The 17,978-nt window shown below is 58.0% G+C and overlaps 2 protein-coding genes across 4 annotated transcripts in view; one reads left to right on the plus strand and one right to left on the minus strand.

The window, feature by feature from the left end:
* The window catches only part of Tmco4 (transmembrane and coiled-coil domains 4), an 86,223-nt gene extending 83,974 nt beyond the window's left edge, over nucleotides 1–2,249 (plus strand). For all 3 annotated transcript variants that reach the window (XM_047549755.1, XM_047549761.1, XM_047549763.1), the window contains one exon: nucleotides 1,206–2,249. In XM_047549755.1, coding sequence (XP_047405711.1) covers nucleotides 1,206–1,604 — 399 coding nt within the window. In that variant the 3' untranslated portion in view covers nucleotides 1,605–2,249. The remainder of the gene's footprint in view (nucleotides 1–1,205) is intronic.
* Nucleotides 2,250–2,673: 424 nt separating this feature from the next.
* Htr6 (5-hydroxytryptamine receptor 6) lies at nucleotides 2,674–14,773 on the minus strand. The gene is made up of 3 exons (XM_047566620.1): nucleotides 13,609–14,773; nucleotides 5,008–5,166; nucleotides 2,674–4,871 (listed from the first exon to the last, which is right to left on the minus strand). Exons 1-3 carry the CDS (start codon nucleotides 14,320–14,322, stop codon nucleotides 4,260–4,262), a joined length of 1,485 nt encoding a protein of 494 aa, XP_047422576.1. The 5' UTR covers nucleotides 14,323–14,773; the 3' UTR covers nucleotides 2,674–4,259.
* Between the last annotated feature and the right edge of the window lie 3,205 nt (nucleotides 14,774–17,978).

The following is a 17,978-nucleotide window of genomic DNA, read 5'->3' on the forward strand; positions in this document are numbered from 1 at the left end:
CTGGCTCTGAGAACTTAGCAAAGGGCTTGGCACCAAGTGGACGCCCAACCGTGGCGAGGCTAACACAGCAGCAGGTGCCGGGCACTGCCCCCAGCAGCAAAGATTTGTCATGGGTTCTTGTGGTGGTCCCACTGCGCAGGTGTGGCCTCCAGCAGTGCCCGGAACTCGCCAAGAACAGGCCCTTCACAGCTGCTTGCTGGCTCCAGGGTTCAGGGGCTAAAATCCCCTCCGTCTTGCTGCTTGCTGTGTATAGTGGGCCATGCTGGCCCAAGATGGCTGCTCAAGCTCTGGCCATCGCATCTGATTTCCAGCCAGCAGGAAAGAGGAAATGGGACAAGAAGAGCACTGTTCCTCTTCAAGGGAATTTCAGGGAGCACCACCTAACACCCGTGCTTCCTCTCTGTCTTCCTGCTGCTCTGCGGGAGTACCTGAAACCCAGTTGGCTCTCATTTCTGGAATCTGGGAAGTCCAAGGGCATAGCATGGACCATGAGGGCCTTCCCGCTGCATCAGCCCACGGGGGAAGGCAAGAGGGCAAGGAAGGGGCATGGTCACTTTTATAACCGACACACTTGCAGCCACCAGACAGCGAAGGCTTGTGTAGCCCACTCGGTGCTGGGACGGAACGGGGCCCCGCCCTGGCTGGGCGAGCGCTCTCCCCAAGCCCCCAGCCCCTCTCCAGGCACCTCAGGACCTAGTCACCCAGCACTGTGGCACCAGGTTTCCAGCTCATGCCCTCCAAGGGCCACATCTGAACTACGATCACCGAGGCCGCTGGGGACGGTCCCCAGACATGCCTGGTGTCGTCCGGCGAGGCAGGAGGGCCAGCACCCGGTGTGCGCCCGGGCTTCGTCCTGCCCTCTAGTGTGGCTGGCCTCGCTGTCCCACACCTGCGGGTCGGGGCAGGAAGGCATCCCAGGCCCCACGGCCCCTGGGCAGCAGGGCCACCAGCTGCGGGCAGAGGAGAGCTGTCTGGCCCAGAGGCCCCGGGCGGCTTGGAGCAACGGCCTCCACCTGGGTCCACTCAGTTCCTGGCCGGCTCTGAGCCCTCCCGCCCTCCGGAGCTGAGACTCTGAGGTGGAGTCATGGGTTGGCCACTGGTTGACTGGGGACAAGGACAAGGTCCAGGGGCTTCACTTGGGGTCCCGGGGAGGGCTGGGCCCTGCCCACCACCACCACCATGGCCCTGACGCCTGTCTTCTGCAGGTCAGCGGCCACCTGGACTACGCCAAGCAGATGGACGCCATCCTGAAGGCCGTGGGTGTCCGCACCAAACCCGGCTGGGGCGAGAAGGGGCTCCTGCTGGCACCGGGCAGCCTGCCCCGGGAGGAGCCTCGCCCGGCAGCCGCCTCCTCAGCGGACGAGACCAGCCACCAGGCGGGGCAGAGCCAGGGGCCCGCACCCGGAGGTGCCCCCAGGGCGTCCACTGACCCCAGCCACGCCCAGGTGCCCGAGGGGCTGGACCAGTCCCAAGGGGCCTCGCTTCCCGCTGCTGCCGGCCCAGCTGGGAGCCCCCGTATGTGTAGCCATGGTGTGGACCCCAACCCACTGGGCTGCCCTGACTGTGCCCAGGAGCCCCAGGGCCCCTGCCTGGGGCTGGACTGAGCTCAGCGGGCACCTGGGCATCTCCCAGGTTTCTACACGCAGCTCCGTGCCCGCTGAGCCGCCCACCCAGCCCTGAGGAGGGCAGTTCTCAGCAGCGCCTCTCCTGGGACAGGAATTGGGGTTGACAAGGACCCGGAGGGAAGGGAAACGGGCACCTTCCTTCCCTGGAAGGCAAGAGCAGAGACCTGCAAGGCCCGCCCCGCACAGCTGGACCCCAGGACTCCCCGCCAGGGGCCTCCTGCACCAGGACCCAGCTGTGGGGTCCGGCTGTCGGGAGGTGCAGTGAGACCTGTGGGACGGAGACTCCCAGGCCACTGCCCTCCCCTGGCCGCCCCCAGGCACCTGCAGGGGCACAGGCGCCAGCCGGCAGCTTCCTTTCTCCACGCTTAGCAGATCCATCAGCTCTGTCACGTTCAGTCTTGCAGGCTGGGCACTGCACAATTATAGGGCGACGCTCATGCAGCCCTGACGCTGTAAGCAGCCCCAGAGCTGCGCGACGTTGTGGGCTGGGTATGATCAACAGGGCAGGAGCAATAAATGCTGAATCAGCATGTAGAGTATTGGGAACCAGGCCCAGTGACAGGAATGGATTACAGGGGAGGATTTCCTACGGCAGGAACAGGGATAATAAAATTAATAACCCGAGCAGCCCTCACCTATTATTTACCCCCTACCAAGAGCTCACGTGGATTGTTTCCACCTACCTTCACCCTATGGAGTAGGTACTATTACGATCTTCATCTCATACTTGAGGAAACTGAGGCTCAGAGAGGTTAAGTAACCTGCAGAGGTCACACAGGCCGTCAGGGATGGAGCTAATGTCAGACCCTCATCAGTGTGACGCCGGAGCCCTAGAACTTGGCCATGTGTCTGCCTCGGTGCCTTCCTCTGCTCCTCCCACTGCTCCTGAAGGGCAGGGCCAGAGGCCATCTCCCCACACCAGCAGATGGGGAAACGACGTGGCAGAGAGTGTCGGACAGCCCGAGCGAGGTGGGGAGGGCAGATGTGAGTCTGGGCGCAGGCGCTGGGTGGCTCTCCGGGACGCGGGCGTTCATCCGCTCATTCTGCATTTACAAACTGCTGCCATTTCTAGTCCACCCTGCTCACACACATGTGGGAAGCCGAGGCCCCATGAGGGGCAGCATCGGGGCCAGAGCCAGGACTCCTGGCCCAGGCTGGCTCCCACTGTCCCAGTGCCTCGCAAGCCCCCAGCGTCCCCGCCATAGAATCCAGTCCACAGCAGTCACGTCCTTCAGCTAGTGTTTACTGAGAGCCCCCTCGGCAGGCCTGGAGGCACAGGGGAAGTCACCACAAGCACCATGGCCCCTCTGTGGCCAGCAGCCAGCGACCAGGGCTGGCTCAAGCCTGATCAGCACCAAGGAGAGCGCCAGGCCACATGAGGAGGGCCCCCAAAGGTTTGGCTGATGGGTCTTGGGGCAAGAAAAACCTCAGGCTGGGAGGAACCTTGGGTAGGTAAACTGGGAACCAGGAGGCCCCACCCAGTTCCCTGACCGGAAAGCAAGGCCCGTGCCAGAGTCCACCCGCCTGCCTGCGGCCCACCCCACCAGGGACAGCTCTCCTCAGCTCTGCTCTGCTGGCCCAGGAGGCCACTCCCCTCATACCCCAGAGAAAGCCGGAAGGAGGTGGGACAAGGGCGGGGGCTTCTCCCCATGGCTGTTCCCTTCCAGGTCCAGGGAAACCCAGGGTGGAGGAAAACTCAGGACCCAGATTGAACAGGAAACTGCTGTCCGTCTGCCCCTTAGTGCCAGGAGGGACCGTGCAGGGGCTAGGAGGTCCCTGAGCAATGGGGGCTCCACCAGCACCCAAAACGTGGAGCTGGGGAGCTGGAGTTAGATCGTGGGGATCGGGGCTGGGGCTGAAGAGAGGCAGGAAACTGTTAGAACAGCGGGGCTGGGGGCAGCTCAGAGGGGGAGCCCCTGGCCAAAGGTGCATGGCCCTGGGCTCCATCCCCCCAAAAAGAAGAATAACCGTGGAACCAATAGCCCTTGGGGGGGCCACAGCCAGGACTCCGGGGCTAGGTGGCCAAGGGTGGTAACCACAGGATGGACCACACACTGACCCCCTGCAGAAGCCGGGCACACAGCACACGTCAGGCTCACGTTCAAAATGACCCTAGAGTTTGTGTCCCCACTACCCCATTTTACACACGGGATAACCGAGGTCCTTAGAGGTCAAGCAACCTGAGCCAGACCCCAGAGTGAGAAGCAGGAGAAGCAGAAGATCAAAGGTTCCAAGTCCACTGGCCGGCTCCAGCTCAGGGGCTTTGCTGTGCCGCCACCCACGCCTGGGGGCTGGCAGGTCTGGGGACGTCCTGCCAGGCATTCTCAGGGTTACTGATCCACCCCGCAAGCCACGCAGGCAGCAGACAGGACCGGCTGTTACAGGTCTGGGGTGGGGCAGAGACGGGCATTCCCAACAAATGCCTGGGAGGCGACAGTGCGTGAGGAGCAAGGGATGGGCCAAGTCAGGACCCAGTCTACAGATGGAAGCGTCCCTCCCGCCGGCCTGAGAGACTGGGCAAAGCACAGGAATGTCTGCATCCTAATCCGAACCAGGAAGTCCTGCCCGCAACCCCAGGAGTCCGCGACCACCGCTTCCACAAACCACAAGGCACACTCAAGACCTGGCAGGGAACTACGTCCCAGACGGCTCTGGTCCTTCAGGCAAGTGGCCTGGAGCAGCAGCGGAACTCAGGGGGCTCCCTGGAGACCTGTGGCTTCCTGGCATTAGCCGGGAGGTGGCCTGAGACCTTGGGGCCCGGTCCCATCTGATCCAACGCCGGGCTGGCCAGCTCCAAACTCGGTCAGTTCGTGGGGTACCAAGAGGATGTAGCCGAAGCTCCGTCCCCTGGGGATCGGTGTCGAAGTTGACCGTCTGGGTCCTGGCGGGCAGCACAGGGTCCCGGGTGGCCTCCCCAGGCAGCAGGAGCTGGGCGGTGATCCGAAGGCCTGAGGAGCCTCTGGAGCCCGAGTCCGAGTCGGAGGCCGCATCCGGGGGCAGGGGCAGCGGCAGCACCTGTTGCAGGCTGAGGCCTGGCCGGGCGCCGCTGTGCGAGGTTCGCGCGGAGGGGGACGCGAGGCTGGCCCGGCGCTCCCGAGGGCAGCGGGGGCACGGCAGGAACCTGCCCAGGGCCCGCTTGAAGTCCCGCATGAAGAGTGGGTAGATGAGGGGGTTCATGGTGCTGTTGCAGTACCCCAGCCACGTGAGGACGTCGAAGAGGCCCGGTGAGATGCAGTCGCACACGGCCTGGGGGCACAGGACGCGTGACCCTTGGCCCCAGCAGGACTGGACCCCCAACCCAGCACAGATACACGCGGACCCCGTGGGAGGTGGCCCCCGCCCCTGCCCGCGCCTGGGTGGCCTTCCCCTGCTGTGGCATTACCTGGGCTATGTTGGCCACAAAGAAGGGCAGCCAGGTCACGAAGAACATGCCCAGCAGGATGCCCAGGGTCAGGCTGGCCTTCAAGGCCTTCCTGCTGTGCTTGGTGGCCAGGCGCCTGCTGTCAGCCGACTCCGCCCCTGCGCGTGGGGTCCTCGGCACCTGCGCAAAGGAAGGCCACAGCAGTCAGGTGACCCAGAGCCCCAGTCTGATCCTGACCCTAGCCATAGACTGAGCCTCACCCCAGTTCTAGGCTGAGCCCTAGTGCCAGTCATTAACTGAATCCTGACCCCTGAGAGCCCAGTCGGAGCCCCAGACTGAGGCCTGACCCTGACTCCAAGCTGCTGGTTCACCGTGGCTGCAGACCACGCCCTGGTACGGGCAGCAAGCTGGCGCTACACCAGCGTCCCAAACCGCGCCTGAGGCGTGGACCTGGATGGCGCGCTGACCCTGACCCTGAATTCCCCAAGGAGCTGCAGGCAGCGCTCGGGCAGGTCCCCCGCCTCAAGTCAACCCTCCGCGCGGCCAGCGCACAGAGGCGAGCCCAGCCCCTTCCAGAGCCTTTCGCGGTGGGAGAAGCGGACACATTCGAACAGTGCTGGAAGAAAGCGGGAAAGGGACCCGCTGCTGCCGGGCGCAGCCTCAGCGTGTGGATCCTCCCGTTGTGGAATAACGGGCTTCGCTCCTCCTCCAGGAGACAGAGCGCTCCTTTTATTTTTTGAGAACGTGGGCACGGAGCAGATGGTCGCCACTGAATCTTTCATAGATTGCTAGGGACGCTGGTGACCTTGGCATCTTACAAGTCACTTGTGCCAGGACCGGGGGCATTTCCCTTCTCGACAGTGGACATCAAGAGCAGGAGAGCAGAGGAGGGAAGGAGGGCGAGAAGCTGCTTCCCAGCAGCCGCCGGAAGGAGGCCCGGGCCGGGGCTGATAGAACTCGCTCTGCCACCTGGCAGCCGGCAGACCCGAGCGCAAAAGGCCCTGCCTCGGGTGGGCCCGCAGCCCGGAAGCTCTCCTCACTTTTTTTTTTTTTTTTAATATATTTTTAGTTGTCAATGGTATTTTATTTTATTTATTTTATTTTATTTTATTTTATTTATTTTATTTTATTTTATTTTATTTTATTTTGTTTTGTTTTATTTTATTTTATTTTATTTATTTGTTTCTCTGTGGTTCCCAGAATGGAACCCAGGGTGGCACCCTGCCGGGCAGGCGCTCTCCCACTGAGCCTGAGCCCCAGCCCCAGCCCCAGCCCCAGCCCCAGCCCCTCTTCCCGTTTTTAACTTCGTGAAAGTCTAAGAACCTGAACTGAACAGTGGAGGGTTTTTCTCACTTCCTCTTCACCCAGGCATCTGACGTCAGTGCCTCTTTCCAAAGAAAGGCAGGCTGGTCTGGGTGGAGTCAGGATCGGGAAGGGTCTTAGATTCCATTTTGTCTTGAGGGCCTTTGGGTTGCCTTGATTTTTTCTCACGCATTCTGCATATTTAATACCAATGTCTCAAAAATTCATTTCCACTACAAATAGGCTGGTGGGGGCGACTCGTGGGATTTTGTTGGTGGGTTGTGGGGGGTTTTTTGGTTTATTTTTTGTTTTTGTTTTGTTTTTTGGTGGCTGTTTTGTTGGCAGTACCAAGGATTAAAGCTAGGAATTCAACTACTGAGCTACATCCCCAGCCCTTTTTATTTGTTTGTTTTGAGACAGGGTCTTGCTAAGTTGCTGAGGCTGGCCTCCAAATTGTGATCCTCCTATCTTAACCTCCCAACTCCCTGGGATTACAGGTGTGCACCACCATGCCTGGCTACGTGGGATGGTTTTAAGCAACACATATTTATTTAGTTAGGGCCCAGTCAGTGGGCAAATGCAGAAGCATAAGGCATTTCACGATTCTCAATAGGGAACTGATGTGCTATAAATGAAATGATTGTTCTGGCAGTCTATGCAGAATGGGGTTGGAATAGAGGAAGCCAGCACTACCAGGAACATAAAGTGAGAAAGTTCTGAACTGTAAGACTGGAATGGAAGGAGTACGCTTGAGAAACTTCTCATCTTTTCCCCATTTCTGAAATGGAAATGGTAGTACCATCCCCTGGGCCAGTCAGTGCCAGGTACACAGTAGGAGCTCAATAAAGGCTATTTTCTTTCTCTTCCCTCTCATCAGTTAACTTTTCCCCACCTTCATCTTTTGCAAAGATAATTCCAAAGTTAAAACTTGGGTAAATGCTAATGTCATGGGTCAGAATTTGGAAGTAAGCTGGGCGAGGTGGCTCCTGCCTGTAATCCCAGCTACTCGGGAGGTTGAGGCAGGAGGATCACAAGTTTGGGGACTTGGTAATACAGTGAGACCTGGGGGTGCAGTTCAGTGGCAGAGCACTGGCTTAGCATGTGCAAGACCCTGGGTTCCATCCCCAGCACCAAAACAAACAAAAAAATTCTAAGTAATCTACAAAACCTCTCCCCAGAAAATAAAAAAGCTATTAAATTTTTATACACACATGAAGGAAAAAAAATGTCCTACACTTCCAGAAGGTTCAGAGGCACTTGCAAGTCTCTAGTCTCCACCATGAGGCCTCTAGAGGTCGGTGAAGCTAGGAAGGGAAGCCCCCATGTGCTGTGACCACTTTGGTCTTTCCTGAATCAGATTTACACAAAGAGACTCACCTATATCTCCAATTTAAGAAAGTGCAAGCGTGCACAATTTACCTACTGGGGAAAGGTGTCGTGTGCAGCCAGGAACACACTTGGGCTTTGAAGCCAGGGATGGGCCCAGCATTTCCTAAACAGCACGAGAACTCAGCTTTGTTCCTGAGGCAGCCAGTGGTGGGCTGGGTGTGGGGAGATCAGAAGGAGGCAGGAAGGGAGCCAGATCCCCAGGCAACCCTCTGCAGATGGAAAGGGGGCGGAGGAGGCAAAGCCAAGATGTGTCACTGCCTGGGAGGTTCAGAGCCAGCATCCCACCCCCACCCGCCGGGGCTGAGCTCCTCAGCGGCTCCTCTCCCCACCCCTCCAGTTTCCAGAGTCAGCCCTGTCCGCGGTGCTGAAACCCCAGCTAGGGCCAGCTCCCTGCTCCTTCCAGGACCAGGGTTCTCCTTCTGGAATGGAGCAGAGGGGCAGGGAGAAGACAAGGCACGCTGTAACCCTGTCCCTCTGTTTTCACAAATATGGAGACTTGGCTTTACAACCATCAAGGTCAAATTCACCAAAGAGCAGCTGAAGAGAGGCCTGGACTTCCCCCATCTTTGTAGAGCAGCACTGTGCAGAGGCGGAAGCAGGACTTCTGGGGGTTTTTTGTTTTGTTTTGGTACCGGGGATGGAACCCAGGGGCACTTCACCACTGAGCCACATTCCCAGCCCTTTTTATTTTTTTTTTATTTTGAGACAGGGTCTCACTAAGTTGCCCAGGCTGGCCTTGAACACGCCGGCCTCCTGCCTCAGTCTCCCAAGTTGCTGGCATTACCAGCATGTGCCACAGCCCCACCTGAAACACTAAGACTCTTGGGTAGTGATACAAATATGTAAACCCAGAAGAAGGACTGGGAGGACCTACCCCAAAAGCTGAGTGCCCCTGGGAATGGAAGGGAAAGAATTTGGGGAATCTTTTACTTTATCTCTACTGTTGAGTTTTTATTTGAAAGCGGGGGTGCAGCTCAGTGGTAGAGCACTTGCTTACCAAATACAAGTCCCTGGGTTGTGTCGCCAACACTGCAAGATAATCCAACACAGTGCACTTATGTATTTCCTGGTGTATTCACGCCTTTCACAACCATCTCATCACAGATTTCCTCGTTCCAAATTCTGGCTGTTACTACCTAGCTGTGCGACCTCAAGAAAGTTCCTCCACCTCTCTGTGTCTTTGCTTTCTCTTCTGTAAAATGGCAATTATAAGACCATCAACCTCACAGGACCGTATTAGGATTAAATAAGATAATAGGTAAGTGATCAGAACAGCTCCTGGCACAGAATAAGTGTCATGGAAGCGTCAGCTGTCATTACTGCTGTTTATTGTCGTCAGTGTCTAGCTTAGCTGGTGATAATGGCAACGATGATCTAGTGGCCACAATAGTAAGGCGGGGTTTTTCCAGGGCTGGGGATTCAACCCGGAGCCTCACACAAGAGATCCCTCCTCTACCCCTGAGCTGCACCCCAGCGCCGGGCCAGCGACTGTGGGATTATCTCAAAGGATAGGTATCATTAGCTCTGGGGTCTGGGGTGGTGAAATGACTTCTCCAAGGTCATCCAGCTGTGATGGGAAGGAGGCAGGACAGACACGGCGCTCCTGGCTGGGGCAGCCACACGCAGCCACTCTGCCAGCCTCCCCCAGCTCAGCCCCCTCCTCCCCCGCGCGGATATTCCTGTATCACAGCCTCCTCCGGGAGGAGGAGAAGGACAGGGATGGAGGGAGACGGATCAGGATCGCTAGGACAGCACAGTTGGGTGAGGGAGAGCGAGGGGTGGGGAGAAGGGAGGCTCAGATGGGAAGCGGGAGGGGGAGGAACCAGAGTCGCAGAAATGCTGGCAGAGAGGAGGCCCCGGGGCCGCAGGGAAGTCCTGGTCGGCCCTTGGTGTGGCTCTCCACTGCCCTCCGGGTGGCCCCAGGGCTGCCTGACCACGCCCCCGCCTCTGAGCAGCACTCACCACTCCCACGCAGGCACCGCCCCCTCACTCACACACGCACACGCACACACGCACATGCACACACACATGCACACGCACACGCACACGCACACCCCTCCCCGCCCTCTCAGCCTGACACCACTGCCCCATCCCCGAAGCCCCAGCTCTAGGCCTCTCTCCCCGTCCCTCTGAAAGCCATTTGCACACACAGGCCGGTGTGCTGGGGGTGACAGTGTGGCCGGCACCCACGTCCACCCAGGGGAGCTGGGGCGCTGGACCTGTGCCCGGCCCCTCCCCTCTGTGGGAAATTGGAGGCTGGGGGGGAACAGGGGGAGGGCCGGAGCCCCGAGGGGAGCGGCCAGGCAGGAGTGGATTCACTCCCTGCAGCGCCCTAAGCTCCAGGCCCTGAGAGAGGCCCCTGGGCCAGGCTGGAAGCTGCTGGCCTCGGAGAGGGGCGGTCCCAGAGGAGGAAAGGGTCACAGCACGGGGGCGGGGAGAAGCAGCATCCCCCACACGCAGACACACACTCCCAAGTGCAGGCCACGCGGAGGGCTCCCATCCCAGTCTCCAGGCCGTAGGTCCGTGGCCGGGAGCTGGGAGCTGGCCTCAGCGCCCAGGGCATGGCCCAGCTCGGGTTTTAGGGCTGGCTGTGACTTCTTTAGTCGCAGCATGTGCACAGTGGACTGACCGAGGACATTCGCCGAGAGAGGCCCCTTCCACAAGCTCCACCGGCCTCCAGTAACACTCCATGACCAGCGTCTGCTCTCCCAGTCTCCCTCCCTCCAGCCAGAACACAGATTCCAAGAGGGCAGGCCTTGCCAGTCTTGCTCACCGCCACATCTGCAGCCCACAACAGCTCCTGTACACAGCAGGTACTCAAAACATGCTACCAAAGAAATGAATTCACATAATAAAAAGCTTACAGCTGGGCTTATCGTGGGTCCTGGCACACACCCGTATTCCCAACACTCGGGAGGCCCAGGGAGGAGGATTGCAAGTTTGAGGACAGCCTCAGCAACTTAGTGAGGCCCTATACAATTCAGAGAGATCCTGGCTCTAAATAAAAAATAAAAAGGACTGGGGGTGTAGCTCAGTGGCAAAGTGCCCCCGTGGTCAATCCCCCAAAAAAAAACGCCGTTAGGATCCAGCCCACACAAAAACGGATCCCAGGGAGAGAGGAGGCGGCGTGGTGCCCCAGCTCCTGAGCACTGTGCTGGCTACACCCCTTCCGTGAACATGTGCTGAGCACCTAGGATGTGCTGGGTGCCGTCTTAGGTGCTGGGAACAGGCTGTGAACAAAAACACAAGTCCCCAACCTCACAGAACTTCCTTCCACGGGGGAGTAGATAATCAAGAAATAAAGGGGTGAGTATAAAAGAATTCAGGTTATCCTCATGGCTGCCAAGAGCATAGCTCAGGAAATTAGGGCTGAAGGGGCCTGGGGAAGGGGCACGTACTACTCTTCTATGTGTGGGGGGATTGAACCCAGGGGCGCTTTACCTCTATGTTACCCCCAGTCCTTTTCATTTTTTATTTTGAAACAGGATCTCACTAAGTTGCTGAGGTTAGCCTTGAACTTGCAATCCTCCTGCCTCAGCTTCCTGAGTTGCTGGGATTAAAGGCATGCACCACCACATGTGGCTGCAAGTTACTACCCTTGAGAGAGGGGTTAGGGAAGGAAGTAAACAGAAGCCAGAAGGAAGAGATGGAAAACGTGTGGAGATGTGAAGAAAGAATACTCAGACAGAGGGAACAGCAAGTGCAAAGGCCCTGGGGTAGGAATATACTTGGTGTGTTTGAGGAACAGCAAGAGACCAGTGTGGTTGAAAAAGAAAGCACAAGTTGGCTGGTGGAAGAAGAGGAAAGCCAGATGAAGAGCAGAGGGTCTGGGTGACATGAGATGAAAGGTCACCAGAGCAGACAAGTGACCTGAGGGGACAGGGATCACTCAGCTGCTGTATAAGGTGAAAGGGTGCAAGGTCAGAATCAGGAAGTCAGTTCGGAGATGACTGCCAATAACCCAGGCGTCAATCAAGGGGCCCAGCCCTGGTGGGCTGCAGTAGAGAGGAAAGACATCTCAGAGCTGGACATTTCTGGAAGGTGAGATGCTTACAGGTGATCAATAGATGCTGTGTGGTCACCTTCCACCTAGGCCAAGGGGTACCAACTTCCCATTTCCAGAAGAGAGGAAGTTTCCTTTCTAAACAAATTCATGAAAATAAAGAGATAAGTGAGATGATTCTAAGAAAATGCTGACTACATATTAAACAGGCAGTCTGAAGCGGGGCTGGGGTAGATAGCCCTGGGTGGTTACCAAGTACCTGAAATTTGGGAAACACCCTTTTACAAGGACTCAGGGGCTAGGGCATAGCTCAGCGGTGGAGCACTTGCCTGGCACGCGAGGGGCCTTGGGTTCAATCCCCAGCACAGCCAAAAGAAAAGACAAATTCTCTGCAGGACCCTGGGGACCACCATGTGTACTTTGCATGAGCGAGAAATCGACCCCTGCTCTGTGGAGCCCTGGCAAGCGACCTGTTCGCCTCGGAACACATGTGGCCCCCGTACTAAGTCACTTAGAACTTCCAAAGAGAGGTGGCCTTCCTTTTAGATCAGAAATCTCCCACAGGAGAGGAAGCCGTGTTGCCACCTCTCAGTTGATAGAAGAACCCAGGGGCTCCGGAGGGGCAACGGCCACCGGGGGGGGAGCGCCTGATCAAGCAGGGCCATCCCGCAGGACACGGAGAGTAAAGACACAGCGACCCACAGGGAGTGTGGCCTGGCCAGGGAGCCGTCCCACCTCTGAACCAGCCAGTAGAGGTCACAGCCACCTGTGGGACTGCAGAACGTTCTGGGGGCACAGATAGGGAGACAGAGCAGGGCCACCCTGGCCTCAGGTGAAGGGCCAGGCCCAGCTCTGGTGCCTCGCGACCAGGGCGCCCAGCTGCCAGCTCCCCAGAGACTGAGGCTTAGGGACTCCTGCCTTCGAGGCTCAGCCGCATCAGCCTACGCCCCACCCTACCCGGCGGACCACGGGGCTCCCAACTGTGAGAGCCCGTGTGACAGAAGCTGTCATGCCACTTGTAGGCTTGCAGAGCCTTGAGCTAAGAGTGCCTTCCCCGTTCACAAGTAAGTATTGAGCACCTACTGTGTGCACTGGGGATCAGCTCTGAGCTCCATCCACAGCTAATATTCAAGCCAGGATGACCAAGTCCACAAGTAAGCTGGGGTTTGATGGAACAGATGGGACAGGGGGGTGGCTCTGCAGAACATCCCGGGAACAGGAGAGTTGGAAAGGTCAGGCAGGAGCAGCCCCAGGAAGGAGCATTCCAGGCAGGTGCAAAGACATTAGCCCAGATTGAAGCCCCAAGCCTTCCGGGGCTGTGTTAAGGCTGCTTGGTGCAACCAAGAGAGAGGCCGAGAGGAGGCAGGGAGGCTGCAGAGGCCAGCAGGACTGCATCCTGAGATATTCTGAGAGTGACGGGAGTGTGTAGCAGGAGCAACATGGCCACTTCCTTTTTAAAACTGCTCTGGGTCGTGAGCAGAGGATGGGCAGCACAGCCCACGGAGTGGAAGCAGGGTGGCCAGCAGAAGCCTCCCCAGGCTCCCAGGGGAGCAGGGATGGTGGCTTGGATTCAGGAGGTGGCAGCAGAGACAGCACCTATTCAGGAGGCAGAACCAACAGGCCTGGATCTAGAATGGCATGAGTGTGCAAGAGAAATTCTTCCTAAGTTTCCAGCATGATGCCACCAGGGTGCCAAGATGGGCAAGATGAGGGAAGAGCACATGGGGAGAGGCTGGCCACCCTAAATTCCCGCTGGACGCCAGCTGCCTGCCCCATATGGCAATGGCGCTACCCTGAGCTGTGAAGAGAGGTGGGCACTAGGAAGGCCCGAAGGAGGTCATCGCAGGTCTCTACCAAGTGGTGGGCACACAAGGGCCACTCATTCCTCTCCATCCCACAAGCCCAGATCTCCAGAGCATCCTCAGTACCTGCAGTGTCTCCATGGCCTGGCTGGCCATGCCGGTGGTGAGCGAGGCCACCTGCACGGCCTGCTTGCGGGCAGCCAGCAGGATCCTGCAGTAGGTGAAGCAGATGGCACCGGAGGGCAGAAAGAAGGTGAGGCCTGACGCCACGAGGACGAAGGGCAGGCTGGCCAGCAGGCGGCACTGGCCCGGAGCGGGTGCCCGCACCAGGCCCAGCTCGTGCCAGCCCAGCAGCAGAGGCAAGAAGGAGGCGAGCGCAGCCAGGCTCCAGGCGCCCAGGACCAGCGCCAGGGCGCGCGGGGGCGTCATGCGCAGCTTGTAGCGCAGCGGCGAGAGGATGAGCAGGTAGCGGTCCAGGCTGATGAGGCAGAGGTTGAGGATGGAGGCGCTGCAGCACATCACGTCAAAGGCCGCCCAGAGCAGGCAGAGGCCGTGCGCCAGCACCCAGCGTCCGTACAGCGCGTTCAGCATGGCGGGTGGCATCACCACCAGCCCCACCATCAGGTCCGACGTGAAGAGCGACACCAGGAAGAAGTTAGACGTGTTGCGCAGCGCTGGCTGCGTGCAGATAAGCGCGATGAGCAGCGCGTTGGCCGCCGCCGTCAGCGCAATGACCACGCACAGCGCAGCCGCCACCCAGCCGCTGCCCCCGGGGGCCACCGGCGGCCCGGGTCCCCAGGCTGGGGTGCTGTTGTTGGCTGGGCCGGGCTCTGGGACCATGGAGGCTGGGGGTGAGTACAGGGACGTGAGCGGGTGGGCGGGAGGACGGTGAGTAGCCTGGAGGAGCCGAGGGTGTCGCCGGTGAGGAGAGCAGCACCCACCCCAGGCAGGTAGGTGACAAGACAGGGGCGGGCGCTAAGTCCAGCGACAGCGACCCAAAGAGGACGGAGGGGGTTACAGGGCCGCTCCCCCGCCGGGGATGCGGCAGGGACCCTGGAGGCCACGGGGAGGAAGTTTGGACAGGGGCACCTGATGAGCGAGTCCCCCCAAAGGAGCCGCGGAAAGTTAGGCGGAGGCTGGATGGGCTGCCCCGGGTGCGCGCAGTCCCCTGGGCTGGGGGCGCCGGCGGGGGCGGGGCGCCGGGAAGGTGGGACGCGGGGATGGGCGCCGTCGGGCGGCGCAGGCTCCCCTGCGGAGGTGGGCGTGTGGAACGCCAGATGGAAGCCGTCGCGCCTGGGGTCGCAGTGTGGTGGCCCAGGGACCGTGGCAAAGCCCCCGGGGGGAAGCCAGGTCTCCGCGGGCGCAGAGGCAGCCCCGCGGCGCGCGGTGGCTCCGGGCCGGGCCGGGCAGGCCCCGCGGGCGGCGGAGGGCAGCGCCGCGCTCCGCCCCTGCCCGCCGCGCCGCTGGCTGGCCCGCCCCCGCCCGCGCTCGGTACCTGGGGCGCTCGGCGCTGCTCGGCTGCCGGCGACTGCCGCAGGCCCGCGGGGCTGGAGGAGACGCGGCGCGGGCCGGGGGCGCGGGAGCCCAGGAGGCGCGGCGAGGAGCCCGGGCTGCTTCGGGAGCGCGCGGTCCCGGAGCCGCCGAGCGTGCGCCCCGCCCCGCGGTGGGCGGGGAGACGCGCCCAGCCTCGCGGAGAGGGTCCCGGTGCCCCAGGCCGCGGAGGAGCGCTCCGAGCGCCCAGCCGCGCCGGGTCGCCTCCCGGGCGATGGCAGTCCCCACACCCCCGCCCACACGTGGTGATGGCGCAGGCGGAACTCAAAGCAGGGGCTGTGACCTGCGGTACCCAGGGATTCCTCCTCACTGAGGTCTGGCCCCTCGCGGCGGGGTCGCCGCGCTTTCAGGGAACCAGCTGGGAAATACCGGGCAGGTCTCTTTGTCACCCCTCTGGGCCTTGATTGCTGTACCTATAAAATGGGCTAATAATTCCCGGCATTTTTCACCTTTAGCTTGAGCAGCGCGCTGACCCTTCTGGTCTTTTGAGCAGGAACCAGCGCCGCGCCAGGTACTGCGGATGAAGTCCCTGACCTGTGGCGTCCCCTGTATAGCAGCGAAGAGATGTGGGATCCCGCAGGTCCGGTAGGGTAGAGTCGTAGGGTGTGGCGCCCCCTGGCGGTGACCCTCGCTACCTAATCCTGCTGTGCAGATTCATACTGCAGATTCGATCCTTCATTTGACAAACGCTTCTTGAGCACTTAGTAGTGTCTAATCAGGACACTGCAGTGACCAAAACAAAGACCCCGCCTCCATGGAACTTACGTGATAGCGGAATAAACAATAAACATAATAAACATACAGGGTGATCATAAAGTGATCATTGCTATAGAAAAAAGGAAAAGTATAGAGAGGATCTGGAGCATCTTTTTAATATACAGAAAAATAATATTTCCCATGTGTAAGGCCCTGCTGTGTTCCAGAACTTTGTTACTCCTATAATATTCCTACCCCAACAATAATGCTGAGAATTAGGTATTAAAGTGGGGCTCAGAGAGGTTGAGGGCTCCTCCCAAGGTGACCAGCAGCAAGCAATCAAGTAGAAACTGAAACTCTGATCACGGCAGAGGGAGCCCACCACAGAGGCCAAGGTATGTCCTGACAAAAACTTCAGACCCTGCAGCGCCTCCTCCCACCCCTAAGCCTCTATTGGCATTCAAAGCCCCAGTCCTGCCCACAGGCAAATCAAGGCAGCAAATGGAGGAGGCCGATCCTCCCCCACACCACACTACATCACTTCAGGGACCAGAATGCAGGGACAGAGAAGCTGGACCCAGAGTCAGGATCCTAGAGCCACTGCTTAGCAACTGCCAGGTCTTGGGGCCAACCACTCCATCTCCTTGGAGACAATTCAGCATCTGCTTCCCAGGGTCACTGAGGAGATTAAATGTCAACTTGATGGTGCTGTCAGCCTCAGCATTTCCAGCTGTATAGTGGGAAAGTGTCCATCCCTGTGGTCCCTCTGCTAGCCAAAGGCTTACTAATGTCAGGAACAGCTACCTCATCGGGTGCTCTGCAGAACAGGTTTTAGAGTCCTGTGACCTAGGTTCCCAGTCATGATTCTGCTACTTGCTCTGTGAGGTTGGCAAAGCCTCTTAAATGCTCTGCTTCTGTGAAGATGCAGATTGGATGAATATTTAAAACTTTTGGCACAGAAGAGGGGTCTGCCAAATTTTAGCTTTGTAAACATTAGTATACAATGGGAAAGAATGTATCCTTCATTTCAGATTTTTCTATAATGTTCAGTGTCTTTTATTTTTTGTAAGGAAAACACAATGATCATTTTATTTATCTGTTACTGGTTGATTGATTGATACTGGGGATTGAGCTCAGGGGCACTCTACCATTGAATTCCATCCTCGATCCTTTTTATTTTTTATTTTAAGACAGTTTCACTAAATTGCTTAGGGCCTCGCTATGTTGCTGAGGCTAGCCTCCAACTTGTGATCCTCCTGCTTTACCCTCTGGAGTAGCTGGGATTACAGGTGTGCACCACCATGCCCAACGTGATCATTTTAACGTGAGTTCATTGGATACACCTGGATATTATTTATCGTATGGTCTATACTTTGCTCTAATTTTTAAAAATTATTGTTTTAAGGATTGGGCTAGGGTGGTGGTGCCACCTTGTGGCCACATTGTTATCATCTTCAACTTGAGACCTTTTCAGTAGCTCCAAGCGTAAGTTCTAGCATTTGTCCTTTCCTTTTCAGAATAACCAAGTCTCGGACTTCCTCAACACTGCAGAGAGAAACTTTCAAGAATGCTTAGTGACATCGTGCACAGTGGCGCAGCCTGTAATCCTAGCAGTTGGGAGGCAGAGGCAGGAGGATCTTGAGTTCAAAGCCAGCCTTAGCTACTCAGCCAGGCCCTAAGCAACTCAGCAAGCCTCTGTCTCTAAATAAAAATATTAAAAAGGCCTTGTGATGTGGCTCAGTGGTTAAGCACCCTGGGTTCAATCCCCAATACCAATTTTTTTTTTAAATGATCAGACTTTGCTTGATTACTTCTAGCCACGGTGAGTTTGCTCTCTGAAGGAGACAGCTGGGGCCACCATGGGACAGCTGAGTCTTAGGAAGCCTCTGCCCAGACCTTCACACCTGGAAGGACATAGAGGTCAAGCAAAGGACCTCACTGCAGAGATGGAGAAACAGGTTCAGGTAGGTTGCAGGTCCTGCTAGAAGCGGCTCTGGAAGAAAGTCTGGACCAAGTGCATAAACTCCATGCAGGCAGGTTCTTTCTGTTGTGTTCACTGATGTATCACTGGCATATAGTAGGTTCTTAATAAATATCTTCCCATTAAATGAATGGACAAAATCATCAACTCAACCACCTGAAATTCTTCATTCTCAATAATAATAGCACCTGACATTTATTGAGGTCTTACCAATTCCAGACATTGTCAAACTCTAGTGTGCCCTGACGGGGCCCCTGCTCACCATGAC

This window comes from Sciurus carolinensis, chromosome 1, assembly GCF_902686445.1.
Source record: "Sciurus carolinensis chromosome 1, mSciCar1.2, whole genome shotgun sequence".
Taxonomy (NCBI): Eukaryota; Metazoa; Chordata; class Mammalia; order Rodentia; family Sciuridae; genus Sciurus; species Sciurus carolinensis.